This window comes from Taeniopygia guttata, chromosome 30, assembly GCF_048771995.1.
Source record: "Taeniopygia guttata chromosome 30, bTaeGut7.mat, whole genome shotgun sequence".
Classification (NCBI taxonomy): domain Eukaryota; kingdom Metazoa; phylum Chordata; class Aves; order Passeriformes; family Estrildidae; genus Taeniopygia; species Taeniopygia guttata.
Window position 1 is genome coordinate 2,545,508 of NC_133055.1, and position 18,640 is coordinate 2,564,147.

At 52.2% G+C, this 18,640-nt stretch overlaps 2 protein-coding genes across 2 annotated transcripts in view; one reads left to right on the forward strand and one right to left on the reverse strand.

The window, feature by feature from the left end:
• LOC140680256 (uncharacterized) overlaps positions 1 to 18,640 on the reverse strand; it is a 1,118,524-nt gene that overhangs the window by 434,976 nt on the left and 664,908 nt on the right. Inside the window, exons 14-15 of the mRNA XM_072919758.1 lie at positions 14,278 to 14,647; positions 6,704 to 6,713 (exon numbers count right to left, since the gene is read on the reverse strand). Of these exons, the coding sequence (XP_072775859.1) occupies positions 6,704 to 6,713; positions 14,278 to 14,647 (380 nt within the window). The remainder of the gene's footprint in view (positions 1 to 6,703; positions 6,714 to 14,277; positions 14,648 to 18,640) is intronic.
• The window catches only part of LOC105760196 (uncharacterized), a 448,806-nt gene that overhangs the window by 314,145 nt on the left and 116,021 nt on the right, over positions 1 to 18,640 (forward strand). The window lies entirely within an intron of this gene.

Genomic DNA, 18,640 nt, shown 5'->3' on the forward strand with positions numbered 1-18,640 from the left:
CTTCCTGGCTCAGGGGGGCTCTTTCCTCCCCGCAGCTCCCTGGGCTGGGTTTGCAGCTCCTCCTCCTGCAGCATCTCCGGGGCTTTTCCTCCTCCTCCATCCAGACACGCCCAGGGAATGAAAATTCTGGTTTGGGGAAAAAAACAAGAAGAGAGCACCTTGGACTGGAGGTTCCTCCTTGCCCAAGTTCATCTCAAGAAGTCATTGAGAATCTTGTGTCTGTAAGAACCTCCAAAACACCAAGATTTAGCCCAAAAAACCCACAAACTTCAAGATACAGATCAAAATCTCCCCAAACATCACAAATCAGCAAAAACCTCCTCAGAAACATAAAGATTCAGCTGCCACATCAAACCAAAGCACCAATATTTAGCCCAAGAAAGCTCAGAAACACCAAGATTCACCCCGTGAAAATCCTGGATCCCCCTCCACAGTCACCTGCTGCATGTGGGGGGAGCAACGCTCCTTGGGCTGGAGGGAGGCTGCAGATACAGGGAGGGGTGGAACCTTCTGCTGCTTCCTCTTTCTGCTCCTCCTGCTCCTCCTGTGTCTCTGCTCTTCCTCACACTCCTCTTCCTCCTGCTATTCCTCCTTCTCCTGCACAGTCCCACCCTCTCCTGCCACCTGCATCGTTTGACCATTCTGTTCCTCAAGCCTGCTTCTCCTTCCCTTCTCCTCCTGCCCCCAGGCCCAGCACCCACTGCCGGCTCCCTCTTCCCCCCAGACCCACAGCATCCCAGCCGAGGGGCAGGGATGGAGCTGGGGCAGGTCGGGCTGGGGCAGCGCTGGGCTCTCGGCCGCTCCCGCCTGCACTCGGTCCCCACTGCAGCCGCTCCCGCCAGGACAGCGCGGGGGGGCCCGGCCTTGGCGCTGCCCCACTCCCACCTCCCCAAATTCCCCTCGCGGGGGCGATGGGGCGGGGGCGCAGGTGGGGAAGGCTCAGAGGGCCAGGGAGCTGTAAACAAGGGAGTGACAGGAGAAGGAATCGGTTTCAGAAAATGTTATCAGTTGATGACACAGACTGCTGCTCAGCCAAGGCCCTGCTCTATTCATGAACTTCCAGAAGAACAACAAAGACTTAACAGAGCCATGAATATCATTTGCTATATAAAAGCAGGAAGCATATTAAAGGAGTATGTAGAAGGTGGATTGGGAAGTCTGTAGCTCTCAAGTGCTTCAGTCAATGGGGAAAGCAGAGGGAGATGTGGCCAGGAGAATTAGGATGAAATGGAGGCTGTGTCCTCCAACAGTTTGAGAGATCCCATGGGGAATGTCCCATGGCTCCTCCCATTTTTAAGAATGAAATTCCATTTACAGGACTCCTCTGTCTGCTTTGTGGACAGAAACCTCTGGTGATGTCAATTTTCCCGCACACCCTGGGGCAGGGAGTGCAGCTGAAGGTGCCTCACCCACTTTGGGTGATCGGCTCCCTTGGCTGGCGGCGGCACCGGGGATTGATTGGGGACCCGGGAGTGACCAGGAGACAGACGAGTGACACATCAGGGGGGTCTGTGAAGAGTCAGCAGGGAGAGAGCACTGAAAATCTCATCAGTGAGTGCCCTGGGATCTTTGGGGAGTGAACATGGCAGGGCACCCATGGAGGGGAGAAAAGGGAAAGCCAGGGAGGGGTCCTGGCCAAAGGGATGATGACCCCAAAATGTCTCTGAAGGGTCCCTTGGGAGAATGCTGAGGTAGTTTGCACATTCCCCCAGAGGTAATTAAGGACATGGAACCCAGGGGGGACAATAAGGGAAGTGGAGAAGGGATTTGGACAACAGGGGATGGATGGTGTTGGTGTGCTGAGAAGAGATTGGGTGAAGAGGAGTGTGCAGCAATATGGTTCAGGCAAGAAGCAGCAGGAGGAATGTGTGTGGTAAGAAAAAGGATGATGGAAAAGAGGAGGAAGAGAACAATACAGAGGACTGAGATGTTTTTCAGCAGGGTCTTATCCTGACAATTTGCCAGCTGATACTTTGAATTCCTAGTTTCCAGGAGAGGAAAAGCAGGAGGTCAGGATGTCAGGGGTTTCTCTGTGGTGGGCAGTGGCAGCAGCGGGCGCAGAGTTGCGGGACCGGGAGCAGGGCTGGGGGCCTGTGGGGAGCTGCGGGGCCGGGCCGGGGCTGTGGGGCAGCCGGGGCTCAGCGCCGGGCGCTGCCTGAGCCCACCAGCCCCGGGCAGGGCCGGCAGTGGCCCCCGGCCCCCAGGAGGCTGCGGGACGCCCCGGCCGCTGCCCGGCCCCGGGGAGCTGCCGGCCCTGCCCGCCGGGGGGGCCGCCTTTGGACACTGCGGCAGGACAGGCACCGGCTCTGCCACACGGGCTGTGCAGGGGACCCTGAGCACAAGGAGCAAAACAAAGCAACATCTGGGAAATGCAGAATGCACATGGAAAGTTCAGGATTTTCTGTGAAGGATTTGGCTTGGGTCCCTGCAGAAAGGAAAGATTTTGCAGAAAGCTCAGCAGCTCTCAGAGCATGAGCACCCACAGGCAGTGACCGGGGCTGCAGGAGTGGCAGAAGAAGGCCCTGCAGCACTTGGGCACAAAGGCACAGCAGCTGAAGGCAAGGAGGGATGAGCAAAAGGCCAAGCTGAAGGCAAAGGCCATGGCAGAGTTCCCAAAGCCCCTGAGGGATCAACCCCAGGGCCCAAGGGGGCCCCAGCACCCAGGGGACGGCGTCGGCAAAAGCAATCCTGATTTCTCAGCAACCACTGAAAGGAGTAATCCATATAAAAGGGATTGTGGAAGCCATAGACTCAGAGCTCATTTTACAGGAAAGATCCTCCAGGGGGTTATGGCAGCTTTAGGAATACAATGGGACCTCCAGAACCCCTGGCACCCCCAGAGCTCAGGCTGGGTACAAAAAATGAAAGGGGAAGAAACACCTTTGGAAGCTGGGGATAGAAACCAAGATGCCATGGGTACGGCTTTTGCCATTGGCTTGGGCAAGAAGAAGAGCCAGACCCAGGGCACATATTCAATTATTTCCCCTTGCAATTGATCTCGGGAATTCCTTACCCTGGGAATTCTCCACCTAGTGCAGGGTGGAGATAAGGGATGCACATTTGAAGCAGTCTGTGGCCAGAATCCTGTCTCTGGTGCAATCTCTCCCCCAGGAAGCTGGGCTGGCACAGAGCCTGCCTTGGCACTTTGCTGTTGCCAACATCCCAGCAGGACATCGGCTCCTGCCTAAGGAGTGCAGAGCAGCACCACTGGTGGCCAAGTGGCGTGGCCCGTGCCAAGTGGCCCCGAGGCCAGAAACAGCCGCCAGCACAGCTGAGCACGGGGGACCCCTCAGCCTCGGCTCCAGGTCTCTGCAGCCCCGGAGATTTGCACTTCCCGCCTGCAGCAGGAGGATGGGAGGCCCCCACTGAGCTGCACTGAAGGCAGCGCAGCAGCAGCCAGGGCTCCACAGCGGGGCAAGGCCCTGGGCCTGCCCACACATCCTCTGCTGAAATCCTCGGCCTGGCCACCCTCCTTTGGCAGCTCCAGCCACCGGGGACAGCCCTTGCTGCCACTGCTGCAGCTTCAGCGCTCTCTGGGCCTGCCCTGCCACAGCTGCTGGGCAAGAGCACGGGACAATTCCACTCTGGCTCTCACTTACACTCACACACTGCCCTGCCTGCCATGGCATTGATGGAAAATACACCAGCTCATAGACTTTAACATTGTTAACCTTTGATTTCTCTACTCAGGCTTGCTTTGCCTTGGCCCTGGGGAAAGAAATGTTAAAGGTTTTGTTAAGGGATGTTACACCACTCAATGGAGATGAGTTTAACACCTCAACACACTGGGAATGGCCCAAAAGATACCCACAAAGATAATGCCCAGCAGCAAAACATCAACCCCAGCAGCAAACAGCAACCAACACCTACCCCAGACACTGCCAGGGCTGCAGACACCTGGTCTGCAAAAGGCTGAGAAGGAAATCCAGCACTTCCCACCTCATTAACAGCAGAAGCAAAGAAATCCGAGTCCAATAGGAAACCAAATACTAAAAACTGCACAACTTGAAACTTTGGAACATTAAACCAGTGGATTTAGACTTGTTCTGACTGTATCAAGTTTGGGAAAAAATCTAGTAAAAGCCACGGAGCTTTTACTCTGATAGTATTTTATTTATTATATACTCCAATATATTTTACTGATACTTTAGTTGTCATGGAACGATTTTCTCTGCACACCCGGGCTATGTGGGCATGGAATGATTTCTGTTGCACATCCTGGCCAGAATCAAGGAATGCCTTGACTCTAACAATAAACATATTGTTGGAGTTTTTCTTTTTCCTGCAGTTTCAGTGCTAAGTTTAGAGCATTAGACTATTTTTAAATTACTCCTACTTCTATATTGCCTGTTAGGTTTGGGTAAGGGATGAGAGAATGAGATTTTACTTAGAGGAGAATTGGAAAAATTTCATTGACTTGGAAATTTTTTTGTGTATGTTTGTGTGTGTCTCTTAGAGATAGAAAAATTTTGGTCTGGGTTTTTCGACGTTCACTTTTAGGCAATATTTTGTGAAGCTAGAAGAGATTTAAAGGTGACCCTTTAACTCATAAATAGAAGATTTGAAGGAAAAGAAAATAAATAGATGATTTGAAAGAAAAAACAAAAGAAAAAGCAGCAGGTTGGGGGGGGCACATGTGAGGCTGCTGAAGCTGCGCTGGAAGAGAAGCTGCATTCCAGGCACCCAGGAGGAGCTTTAGAAATGCAAATTAACACTGCCGGGGCAGAGTGGGGACAATGTACCTGGCTCTTCTTGCCTGGGGCAGGAATTGGCTGATTCCCTCTGCCCCTCACCCCAAGCTCTGCCTGCTTGCACAGATGGAATCTGCACGGCTGAAGGCAGAGCCCATGGTGAGGATCTGACTCTGAAACAGAAATGGCTGAGGCCGCAAAGGGAAACAGCAAATGGAGAATGTTGTGAAAACTTCACTAAAATAAGGGGGGGGGGATCATCCCCCTGCCCACTCCAACATCTGCTGTCACTGTCTGTGCTGTACAGGGTGTATCAGAGCACTGGGGTTTTTGCTAGAACAAGTTCAGAGAAATTAGTTGGAATTCAAGTATTTGATGATGTATTTAGAAAAATGCAGTCATTGATGCAGCCTCAGCTTGAGGGAGCACCCAGAAATGGGAAAAAGATGAAGGGCCACCAGAACAAATCCTACAACACCACGGACCAGCCCCTGGGAACCCAAACTAATTCATACCAGGAGACAGAAACCATTTATCATTTCAATGGCATCATTAGATTAAAAGCTGTCCTCAAAAGAAGAAGCAACTAGACAGCTCCAGCTCCTGACCTTCCACTGAAAGAGGAACACAGCATTTCACATGGGGATGGGATCAGATTATCTGTTAGCAGAAAAAGGAGGAGTTTGTGGAGAACTAAATGATTCAAACTGCTGTTGGCAAAGAGATGACAAAGGTAAAGTGGCGAAAAAGATAAAGGTGAACAGTATATGTGTTGGTCCAAACATGGAAAGGATGGGAATGGGACACACTTTTGTGGCTCCCGGGCAGACCAGGGGTTAAACGAATGCTGCTTCTCCTCTTCTGTGCTGCAGCAACTCTCATCTTTTCACCATGCTCCACACCTTGGCAGTGCAGCTCATCCAGCAGCTGAGCCAGGGGATGCAGGTGGCAGCCAGGCCTCCTGATCCACAAACGGCTACAAAAGGACAGGGAATGAGGGCACCGAGAATAATCCCAAAACCAAAGAGCACACACGGAAAACAAAAAAAAAAAAAAAAAAAAAAAAAAGGCAATGAGTGAATTGGGGGGGAGATAGGGGCAGGAACTTGTAGATAAGGAAGTAATAAGAGAAACCATCAGTTCCAAGAAATGTCACAAATTGACCCACACAGCTACTCAAAGTCCCGCTACATTCCCGAACTTCCAGGAGAAGAACAAAGACTTAACAGAGCCATGAATATCGGCTGGTATACAAAAGGAGGGTGCATATTAACGAGGACAGGCAGCAGGCACATCGGGAAGTCTGAACCTTCCAAGGACCTCAGCCCGTAGGCAAAGGCAGAGGGAGATGCGGCCGGGAAAATGAGGATAAAAAGGAGGCTGCGGACTACAACCATGGCAGAGAGCGCACGGCAAATGCCCCACGGCCTCTCCCCCTGCTCGGCAATAAAGTCACTTTTACAGGACTCCTCGCTCTCCTCCGGCCACAGAAACCTCCGGCGACGGGAATTTCCCCGCACGCTCCCGGCCGCGGGGCAGCCCCCTCTGTCCTACCCACAGCAGCCGGGCCGAGCCAGCGCTGCTCCGGCAGCGGCTCCTGCCCAGGCCCCGGCGGGAAGGAGACCGCGGGCAGCCGCTCCCGCCGCGCCCTCAGCCCGGGGCCAGCACGGGCCGGACACGGCACCACCGACCCGCCGCAGCCCCCTGCCGCCCCCTCCGCCCGCAGCCAGCCCCGAGCCCCCGCAGAGCCCAGCGCGGCTCCCACCTGCGCCGGGGCCGCCTCCGAGCTCCGCCGACGCCGCCTCACCGCGCTCCGGCCGCTGCCGCCGCTCCCGGGCCCGCACAGACGCTCCCGGCGCCAATGGCGCCGCTGCCCGCCCACGGCCGCCCTCAGCCCGCCGCCGGGGCCGTGCTGCGCCCCGCTCCCACCAATCAGCGCGCCGCAACCGCGACTGACGGCACCAGCGGCCAATGGCAGCGAGCTCGGGGCGGGCTCTGCGCACGGCCCAGACTCGCCCCGCGCTCTCAGGGCCCCCCGCGCTGCGTGAGGGCAAAGCCGGAGATGAGCAACAGCCCCGGGACGGGCCCGGGCCCGAGGCGGGATTGAGCTGCCCACACAAACAAACTTCTCCGCACCTCCCGCCACGGCTTTCCCGGCCCTGCGCCTTCCGTGCCTCCGGCTCTGCGGGAAGCCCGGGAGCCTCCCTTCTCCTGCCCCTCATTAGTGCATCGCTGCTTCGCTTTCATTTCCCCCAAAAAGGGAAACCTGCCCAAAGCCCTGTGGGTGAGCGGGGGAGGGGAGAGATTTCTGGCAGAAAACTCCAAAGACTGAGAGCAGGATGAGGAGAAGTCAGTGCAGAGCCTTAAATGCAGCTTTCCCCACGCCTCCCTGCTCCCAGCTGCACCTCCTCCCCCGGCAGGGCAGGAGACAGGGAATGGGGCCATGCTCAGCTCATCCCCCGCGGCTTCTCCCTCTGCTCAGGGACAGGAGTCGTTCCCTGCTGCACCCTGCGCTCTCTCCCAGCCGAGACTTCTCCAGGAACTTCTCCGAGCCGAGTCCATCCCCTGGGGCACAGCCCCCTCCAAGTGCTGCAGCGTGGGTCACTGTGCCACGGGCTCGGTCCTGCCAGGCCAGGCTGCTCCAGCGGGGCCCCTCTGCCCACGGGGTCACAGCCTCCTCTCAGGCATCCCCGAGCTCCAGCCTGGCTCCTCCAGGGGCTGCAGGGGGATCTCTGCATCCCCACGGAGCTGCAGGGGGATCTCTGCATCCCCACGGACCTGCAGGGGGATCTCTGCATCTCCATGGAGCTGCAGGGGGATCTCTGCAGCCCCATTGACCTGCAAGGGGAATCTCTGCAGCCCCATTGTAATATATGTTATGGCATAATTCGTGCTTATGTAAAATATACATCAAGTCAGTTGTGCTTATACAAAAAGATTCTTAAAGTTTTAAAAGGCCAGAAGCAGCAGCCGGGGCTGCAGAAACCACAGATGACAGAGAAAGAAAGACCTAATTTACAAATGAATAAACGTGGCTCATTGCAGAGATGGGCTCTTTCCGGGGGCAATCCAGGAGGCACCCAATGTGATTAGTAAGGATAGTCAGAAGCTCAACCCAGACTGAATCACAGGAATTCTATCCCTTCCCCCTCCCTCTTCAAAGGGGAAAATCAGAAAAATACTCGGATTATTGGGATATTGTAGATTGAAGGATGCACACAGGCAGTAAAATTTTTGTGTGAATAAACTGACAGAGGAGATGATATAAAATGGAGCAAAGAAGATGGTGAAAAACTAAGAAAACTGAAGTTAAAACTAGCCCCAATATCAACTTTAAGCTTACCTTCACTAGCAAAACCCTTTCATCTGTACGTAAATGAAGAAAAGGGGGTAGCTCATAGGGTTTTGTTTCAGGAGTGGGGAGGAGTAAAGAGACCCGTGGCTTATTTATCAAAGATGTGGGATCCAGTAAATCAAGGCTGGCCAGTGTGTGTTCAAGCTATAGCAGCTACTGCAATCCTGGTAGAGAACAGTCATAAACTGACTTTTGGAGGTAAATCAATTGTGTGCACACCTCATGCAGTATGAAATTTCTTCCAATTTGCATTGTGATTTTTATCTTGAAATACATAACTTACTGTACTCTAGGACTGAGAAACTAGTTTACAGCTGTGACATAGCAGAACCTGCCATTAATTTATTTTGAGTTGATGCAGGCTGTTCACTCAAGTGGTTCTCAGTGTGTAAAGTTAAACTAAAGGTAACACCAGCTGCTTGGTAGGTCAATGAGAAACATTTTTTCTTCCAGCCAGTCCTTTTTCATGTACCCAAATGTGTTTTGCTTTCTTCGTTTTTTTGGTTTGTTTGTTTGTTATTTTTTCTGGAAGTGCTAACTACTTGCAGTGTACCTGGAACAGCAGCTAGAGTTGTTCATGCATGAGACTTCTGAAAAATAGGGCTCATTTTTTCCCCAGACTTGGAGGTGGCTGCATATAGAAAAGGGAACCTACAAAGCGAGGTGAAGAAAAGGTTTCAGTATCTTCTAATGTAAGCTGTTAATCTTTTTACTTTTGGCATCACTGTGGGTGTGTGACGCATACACATGAAAAAGATGGTGGGGGGATCTCTGCTTGCTGTAGGTTTATTTCTTGAATGAGTTAGAGAGCTGTGAGGAAGTTTTGGGCTCCCTGTGTGGTTTCCCCAGGCCTGCAGGGAGGGCTTGGCCATGATTCCCTCTGTGCTGCAGGCAGCCCTGCAGCGTGGCAGCAGTGGCTTGCCTCTGGTGAGTTTGCAGGCAGGGTGCTCCAGCACTGCAGTGCTCAGGGGCAGTTTCCTATTATGACATTAAGGCTTGAACTCAGGAGCGCCTCTTCCCACCCAGTTATTGTTTGTACCGTAGGAACCTCTTTAGAGAGTGTTTCCTGGCAGTCAAAAAGAGAGTATTGCAGAGAAAAATTCCTCACTTGCTGTCCTCCCCCTGCCCTCAACTCTATTCATATTTTTTCCATTCCCTCTTCAAAATACAGATTTGTAAAACTCATACTCTGTGTCCTCAGATGCCCTTCCCAAATCAAACCTTGGCTTCGCTGCAAATTGCATTGCACTAACTAGCATTGCCTTAAATTTGTTTTGGTGCAGGCAGGGTCACTTTGGAAGTCAGTTGTTGTTTACTTTGTTCCTGCAACCTTTTCAAGCTTGTGAATGGAAAAATTGTGATAGCAAATCAAGTCTTTATTTTTGCACTGTCAGCTGTGAGTGGCTGGTAGCCTTGGTGGAGGGTGCAGTGAATTACAGGCCTGCAGAACACGCATAACAAAAGTAATTTACTTCGTAAGGAAGTTGAAATAGGGGGGAGAGGTGATTGGCAGACTCACCTCTCCAGGATGTAGGATTAATGTTAGAAAGTGGACTGATATTGGAATGTGGCTGCTGAAATGTGAAGAGAGAAAAAGAAAGAGAAAGAGATAGAAAGGGAGAGAGAGAGAGAAAGAGAGCGAAGAGGAGAGCGAAATACATCCCCAAGGTCCCCTCAGCCACAGCTATCTGTAAGTTCTCCCCCATTCCTGCTAGGCAGAGTGACAACAAGGAGGGGGGGAAGGACAGAGTTAAACCCAAGGCTGTGAGCAGGACCACCAGTAGAGATAAGATCAAGGCAGAGATTGTGACTCTCACAAAGTGGTTTATTGTCTTAAGCAAGATTTCTTTTTTCTTTCTGATTGCTGTTGTTAAGAAGAGAAGGCTTTTGTTCTGAAGACTAAAAGTCTGTAAGACTAAAACAGTTAAATGTTACCCAAAAAGTAAAAGGCAAGAGATGTGATACATCTCATGTTAAAATTGGCCTGGTCTTTTTTATTTAACTAATTATAGCTCACAGGAAGAAGAATTGGTCTCTGCAGCTATTAACACAGGTGGATACAAGAAGAAGAAGTGGCTGTAGAAAAAGAGTTTACTTAAACTCAGAAAGTTTTAAAGAAAACTAATGGTAAAAGTTCATGCAGTATTGTTTTTCTTTTAACACTGTGCTATTAAGAAATCCTTTCCAGGTACCACTGAAGCAGCAATCCAAACCACGGAAAGAGGGTGAATTCATGCCAGCAAAACCAAAGGACTTGTGAAGAAACTTGAGGAATGGACTATCACATCTAAACTGGGTGATACCAAATTGACTTCCAACCAGGACTGGGTGGTAATGGTTTGGGAAGACCCAAATGATCCAAGGCAGGTACAAAGAATAACACCTCACTGAGAAATAAGGCAAAGCTTGCATCACTGGTTCTAAGCCCGGCCTGAATAAACCCTGAGACACCTCCGACACCTCCTTGGCAGAGGAACACTGCCACTTCAAACAGGAGGATCGGGAGTGTTTCAGTCAAAGAGTTCTTATAGCCTGGCCTCAGCCTGCGACTTGTACAGGGAAGAAGGGAAATTGCCATCAGTACTATACTGTATATTTTATGTGATTCATCCTCATATTGGACATGGCAGCTGGGTTATAAGTGAATGTTCAAATTATGAGAATAATTGGCATTGCTGTTCACAAAATCTATGTTCTCGTTGCAAGAAGTATTGAGTACTGAATCAATCCCCTATACAGAAAGAATTCAAAAACTGAAGTAATAACTTTGTTTTGTGGATGGGAATTATTAGTGCCTGTTGAGTGAGAGATACCTGAGGAACGGTGGGAAGCCACAGTTAAGGAGTGTCGAAAAGGACTTGCCTAAAAAAATGAGTAAAAAGGAGTGACAAGGGAAACAGAGGGCAAGCCTGGACTGAGCACTGTACTCACCACCGAGAAGATCACACGTACCTGCTGTGGGAAGCAACCCCACAGGCAGGGGAGGTGGGGGTATAAGCCATGCCAGACCTCTGTCATTCCTGTTTCTGTCTCTCATTTGTTGTCTTTTCCCTTCTGAGATACCAGCAAGATCGTGTGCCAAATGCTACAGAAAGTATTACACGGAAAGGAACCAAAGTTCCTTTTTGTTACACACACCCATGTCAACAGCCACAGACCCACCCAAACTGAGTACCTGCAGGCAAAATGGGGAAAATATTGGATTACAAGGAACTTAGGAAAAAGTAGTAATACTTTGAGCATGGAATGTCCAAAAGGAGAGAGATGGATTTGTTTTACATTTGATCTTAGACATATAGCCCAAGATTCGGTAAAAAGGCAATTAGTAAACAACAAGGTGAAACCAGCACAGCAATCCAGCTCTGTATTAACCCCAAATTATATACTGCATCGCATTATAGGACTCCAAGCAGTTATAGAGGAGATAACAAACAAAGCTGCTCAGGCACTGGAATTAATATTGAGTCAGCAAAGCCAAACTATAACTGCAGTGTATTAAAATAGGTTGGCTTTACTCTATTTATTGGCTAAAGAATGGGGTGTACAGATTGTTGAAAATAGATGGCAATGAGGGCATCATCCTGGAAAAAACAAAGGATATCAGAAAAAAATTATGACCCTGGTATCAGTCAAAAAAAAAAAAAACAAAGGGAAAATAATGTTACAAACTAACAGGTGGGGTAATGTATTGGGAATGGGATGGTGGAAGAAATTAGGATTCTTCCTTTTATGTGTTACAAGTGTTTTGATATTTCTTCTCTGTTTAATCCCATGTTTTATTCGATTACCAACAGAGTCCAAAGAATGCAAGAGGATAAGAAATATTGCTCAAGCCAAATGATTTATAAAGAATAAAAGGAGGGATTGTGACAAATACATACTTACCATTGGCTTTTCGCAAGTGTTACAATGAATATTATATGTGTCATGTCAGAAAGTTTATGCTGTTCCATAGGATCTCAATTCCATATAATCCCAGTCCAGTTTGTCCCAGTCCATAGGATCCCAGTTCCATATTTGATCCCAATCTCTAGTTGTTCCCTGTCCCTATTTGATCCCAGTCCCTATTTTATCCCAGACTATATTTGATCCCAGTCCATATTTGATCTCAGTCCCTATTTTATCCTAGACCATATTTGATTCCAGTCCGTATTTGATCCCAGTCCATCTTTTATCCCAGACTATATTTGATCCCAGTCCCTAGTTGATCCCAGTCCATATTGTGAGGACGCTGGACTCCAGGACGCTTTGGGTGGATGGAGACGAGAGATCTCTGGAGGCTGCCCTTAGAATATCTGGTTTATTAGAGAGGGTGAAAGGCCCTGCTTGGAGTCACCAGACCTGACCCGTGGCAGGCCCGAGGGCATGGGGGAAGGGAGAGGCAAGGGGTAGAGGGAGATAAGAGAGGATCCCAAGAGGATGTTCCAGGAGAGGGGCAGTTCCAAGAGAAGGGAAGTTCCAAGAGAGCGTCTGGCTCCTCAGAGACTCCTTGTCAGGGGCTTCAAAGTGGGCTGGAACAAGACTCAGGCCAATGGGGTCACAGACTCCTGATGCTTCAGGGGAGGGTTACAGGTGTGGGATGAACCATACATTGGGGTGAGATCCAACAGTCCATTTGACCCTTGGACCTACCTGTAGGTAAGGGCATTGTTCAACCAGAAGGGGGGATTGTCTTCATCCTGGCTGTACGACTGTGTTCTACTTGTGCAGTGACTACTGTTTGGTATGTCACAACTTGTTACCATCTCAGTCTCTGTATTTTCTAAACCTTTTGCCAGGCAGTCATATTTATAAGGCTTTCCTATCTGATCTTCCCCAAGACATATGATCCCAGGCCATATGATCCCAGTCCATATCTGACCCCAGTCCCAATTTTATCCCAGTCTATATTTGATCCCAGTCCATAGGATCCCAATCCACATCTGATCCCAGTCTCTATTTGAACACAGTCCGTAGTTGATCCAGGTCTCCAGCTGATCCAAGTCCCTATGATCTCAGTCCCATTTTGATCCCAGTCTGTAGGATCCCAGTCCCTATTTTATCCGAGTCCCTTGTTGATACCAGTCCATAGGATCCCAGTCCATATTTGATCCTTGTCCATATTTGATCCCAGTTCAGTTCATTCCAGTCTGTAGGGCCCCAGTCCCTAATTTATCCCAGTCCTTAGCTGATCCTAGACCACAGGATCTCAGTGCATATTTGATCCCAATCTCTGGTTGATCCCAGTCTATATGGCCCTGCACACATTCCAGAGGTCTGGAATTTCAGCTCCCAGCCAGGAAAAGACATTCCCTTTGCCCTCGAAGGCAAAGCTCTTGAGAAGGGGCTGAAAGCCAAGTGGAGCAAAATCCTACAGAGACATTTCACTGCTGGCCTCCATAACTTCAGCTCCTGAACTAAGAAAGAAAATAATAATTGGGAAATAAAATAATTTAAAAATCAGGGGTAGGTCATTGGGGGCAGAGGGGGCAATTAAATTAGAGGAGGATTCAATTAAATCAGGGAAGGATCTTTGGTGGTCCCTGAGGAAATTAAATTGGGGGAGGGTCTTTGGAGGTCCCCTGGGTCAAGGGAGACACGGAGAGAGAAACAGAGCAGGCAAAGCGAGGTGGGAGGGAAAGGAGGACACAAACACAATCAGCTGAGAAGGTGGTGCCCTGAAAAAAAGAACTGCCACGGACTGGAGATGAACAGCAAAGAAATCAGTAAGTCTGAAAGTTTTATTTGCTATCAAATACATCCCAGCCACCCAGCCCCACACAATCCCCATCCCACCATTCCAAATTGGGATCCCACTTCTCCCAATCTCCTCCCAAACCCATCTCACCCTGGCAGCTGTGGATTCGAGTGAGTTTGGTGCGGGATTAAGTTTTTTTGTGGTAAGAACAAGCAATTTGACGTGGGATTGAGCCTCTCTGGGTTAAAATTCAGTTGTTTTCAGTGGGATGTGAGTGGTTTTGAGGTGAAAGATCAATCCCTCTTGGCTTTTGGAGTACAGAGAGATTGAGAAGAGAAAAAAATGAAGGTCAACACAAAAGGAGAAGCAGCCAGGTGTGTTCCCAACATGGATGACAGGGAATGTGGGTCACCAGGGCTGTGCCCAATGTGGGTCCTCCAGTGGGGGATGGAGTTTAGCTCTTCTCGCACTCGGGGCACTCGCAGGGCTTCCCTTACCGGTGCCTCCGTTTGTGTTTGGTCAAGTGAGAGTTCCTTGAGAATCTCTTCCTACACTCCCCACACTCGTAGGGCCTCTCCCCGGTGTGGATGCGCCGGTGCGTGGTGAGGTGGGAGTTCTGCCTGAATCCCTTCCCACAGTCGGGGCAGCAGAAGGGCCTCTCCTCTGTGTGAACCCAATAGTGCTGGAGGAGATGGGAGCTGGTCTGAAACCCCTTCCCACACTTGGAACACTCGTAGGGTCTCTCCCCAGTGTGGATCCTCTGGTGCTGGATCAGGCTGGAGCTTTGGCTGAAGCTCTTCCCACACTCCCCACACTCGTAGGGCCTCTCCCCAGTGTGGATCCTCTGGTGCACGATCAGGTCAGAGCTCCACCTGAAGCCCTTCCCACACTCCGAGCACTTGTGGGGCTTCTCCCCATCATGGAGCTGCTCAGGGACCCCCAGCTCTGAGCTCTGGCTCCATCTCCGGCCGCCTCCCCGGCCCAGGGTGGGTCTTTCCCCCTCAGATCCCCACGATCTGCGTTTGCAGCCCCTCCTCGTGCGGGATCTCCGGGGCTTTTCCTCCCCGTCGGGTTCCTGTGCCCTGGAGCCGCTCAAAACAACCTCTTCCACCAGGTTCTGCCACGGGGATTTGTCCTCCCTGCTCTCCATCCTCAGCTCCTGCTCTGGGGGAGGAAGGACAAGGAGAGGCTCTTCCTCTTCCTCGCAGCCTCCCAGGGGGTGGGAATGGGAAATCCTGGTTTGGGGAAAAAAAGGGATGAGCACGATGAGTTGGAAGCTCCCTCTGTCCCAGTCCATCTCTACAAGTCCCTGGCCACGTGGGCTCCATAAAAACCTCCCGAACACCGAGATCCAGCCCTGAAAAAGCCTCCCAGGAGTTCCCCGTCCCTGCTGCCTCCCCTTTGCTGTTCGTGGCTTTCCCCTGTCCCAGCTGCTGGGGTCACGCTTGGATTGGGGGTCCCCCTTCTCCTCACTGCCCGCCTTCCCCAGGCTGCCGGGAGTCCCAGCAATCCCCAAAACTCCCCCCTCTTGGCTCTCCCCATTCAGGGGTGCCGGGGCTGTTTGGGCTCCCGGGGCTCCAAGGAGTCCCCCCAAGGGGCCTTTTCTGCTCAGCTTCGCAGTTCTTCCTTCTCCAAACATCTCCCCAAAAAACCCAACCCAGGCACCCCCCAGGAGACCTGGCCCGAGCTCCCCCTCCCCGCTCACCTGCGGGATGGGGGGCGATGATCCCACAGGTGGGGGCTGCGAATTCAGGCAGGGCTGACCGCGTGCTTCTCTCTGCTCTGCTCCATCCGCCTTTCAACCTCCTCTTCCTCTTCCTGCCGCCCCTCCTCTTCCATCCCCCCTCCTCCTGCTCCTCCTCCCTAAGCCCACCTCCCGCTCCTCCTCCATCCCTGCCCTTCTCTCCCTGCCCTTTTCCTTCCCCCTCCTCCTGCTCTCTAACCCCACCGCCTTCTGCTCCCTCATCCCTCATCTTCCATCGCTCCTCCTCCTCCTCCTGTGTCCCGTCCCCTCCTGCCTGTCCTCCTTTATCCCTTCCCTTCCATCCCCCCTCCTCCTCCTCCTCCTCCTCCTCCTGCCCCTCGCTATCCCCACCTCCTTCTCCTCTTCCATCCCTCCCCTTCCATACCCCCTCCTCCTCCTCCTCCCCATCCCCACCTCCCGCTCCTCCTTCATCCCTGCCCTTCCCTCCCTCCTCCTCCTCCCCCAGCAGCAGTGACACCCTCGGTTCCCGTTCCCGCAGCCCCGGCAGCCCGCGGCAGGAGCGGGGATGGAGTCGGGACAGGTCGGGATGGGCAGCGCGGGGCTCTCGGCTGCTCCCAGCCGCTGTTCCAGGGGGGAACCCGGCCCGGGCCAAAGGAGAGGCAAACTGGGGAAACTGGGGGCTGCACATCCAAACTGGGGCTGCCTGGGGACCCTGCCTGGGCACTGCCGGCCCTTGGGGCTCCTCTCAGGAGATCAGGAGGGGGGAACGCAGAGAGGGCTCGGGGATGCCAGGAGTGGCAGCACTGGGAAGGACTGGTTTGTACTGGGATTGTACTGGAATCATACTGGGAGCAGCTGGGCCCATGCCAGGGCAGACTGCAGTCACCCCGAGGGAGACTGGGATCGTACTGGGATCATACTGACACAGAGTAGGAGCCTACAGGGGCCGACTGAGACCATGCTGGGGGCAAATGGGATATACTGGGAGTGACTGGGAGCATGATGAGGGTGACTGGCAGCAGCTGTGAGCAACTGGGATCATGCTAGGAGCAACTGGGAGGAACTGGGAGTCACTGGGTGCCTGCTGGGGATGACTGGAAACGACTGGGCTTATACTGGGATCATGCTGGAGGTGACTGGGATCATACTGGCAGTGAGTGCCACGACCCTGAGGCTGACTGGGAGCGGTTGTCAGCAAATGGGATCGCGCTGGAAGGAACTGGAAGTGAGTGGGAATATGCTGGAAGGAACTGGGGGACACTGTGAGAGACTGGGAGGGACAGTGAGGGTGAAAGGGGCAACTGGAACCATGTGGAGCACAACTGGTTCATATTGGCACTGACTGGGAGCACACTGGCCTCATCTCTGGATCATACTGGGAGGGACTGGACTAATACTGGGAGTGTCTGAGAGTGACTGGGAACACACCATGCACAGCATCCCTGTACTGGGGGTGACTGGGAGCAACTTGGAGCACTCTGGGAGCAAATGGCATCATACTGGGATTGACTGGGTTGATGTAGCTGGAGGCAACTGGGACCATACTGCGAGTGATTGGAAGTTACTGGGATTATACTGGGACCATACTGGGAGTGCTGGCATGTGACAAGGATCATACTGGAGGTTACTGGGCTCATACTGGTGATGAAAGGAAGCAACTGGGATCCCACTTTGGGCTACTGGGAGCAACTGAGAAAAACTGGGATCATGCTGCAAGGAAACTGGAGGAATTGGGAATGACTGGATGCAGGCTGTAGACAACTGGGACATACTGGGCATGACTGAGATCATACTGGGATAACAAGCACCTTACTGGGATCACTGGGAGTGTCTGGGAATGACCACAGAGATGCTGAAGGCAACTGAGATTTACTGGGGATGTCTGTAACCTTACTGGGGTGACTGGGAACACACTGGGAACAACGGGGACCATGCTGGGGAGAACTGAGAGCGAGTGGAAGTGAGTGGGTCTACACCGGGGACAACTGGGCATGACTGGGACCATGCTGGGAGCAACTGGGATCATATGGGGAGTGATGGGGTTGATACAAGGGACAACTGGGGGCAACTGGGATCACACTGGGGAGAACAGGAAGCAACTGAAAGCATGCTGGGGGCAACTGGGATCCTACTGGATCTTACTTGGAGCAACTGGGATCAGGCTGGAAGCAACTGAGGACAACTGGAGTGACTGGGAACATGGTGGGAGCAACTGGGATACACTGGGAGAGACTGAAACCACAGTGAGGGTAAATGGGAGCAACTGGAACCACAGTGGATGATAATGGGAGCAGCTGTGCCCATGCTGGATTCATACTGGGATCCTACTGGAACTGGCTGGCATCATACTGGGAATGACTGGAAGTGTGCTGGCTGTGACTGGAACCATGCTGGAGGTGACTGGGAGCAACTGGGCCCACCCTGGGAGTGACAGGGAGTCATTCTGGGCAGGGCTGGAATCATACTGGGAGTGACTGGAACCATACTGGGGGGGACTGGGTGCAGCTGGGACCATCCTGAGAGCCACTGGGATTCCAGCAGGTGTGAATGGATCCTGGCTGGGGGTCACTGGGAGCTACTGGGCCCATGTTGGGAGGAAAATCTGGACACATTGGAAGCAACTGGGACCAACTGGAAGGTACTGGAACTGTGCTGAGGGGACTGAGACCACAAATGGGGAAACTGGGATCATACTGGGATCACAGTGGGAGCAGCCAGGTCCATGCTGGGTGAGACTGGGAGGAGCCAGGTCCATGGAGGGTGACTGGAATCATACTGGGATTGACTGGGAGTGGCTGTGAACAACTGGAATCATGCTGAAAGTAACTGGGAGGAAGTGGGAGGGACTGGGAGCATGCTGGGAGTGACTGGGATATACTGGGAGAGACTGGGAGTCATAGGGATCATACTGGTGCTTACTGAGGTCATGTTGGCATTGACAGGGAGCAGCTGGGATCACACTGGGGGGCACTGGCATCATACTGGGAGTGACTGGGATCATACTGGGATTACAGTGGGTGCCAAGGGGACCCTGACTGGGGGTTACTGGGAGCTGCCAGGCCCATGCTGGGAGCCAAATGCACACACCCTGAGAGCAACTGGGAGCAACTGGGAATGACAGGAGTCATGCAGGTGACAACTGGGATGTACTGGCAGTGACTGGGATAAAACTGGGGGCAGCTGAACCATGCTGAGGTAACTGGGAGTGCCTG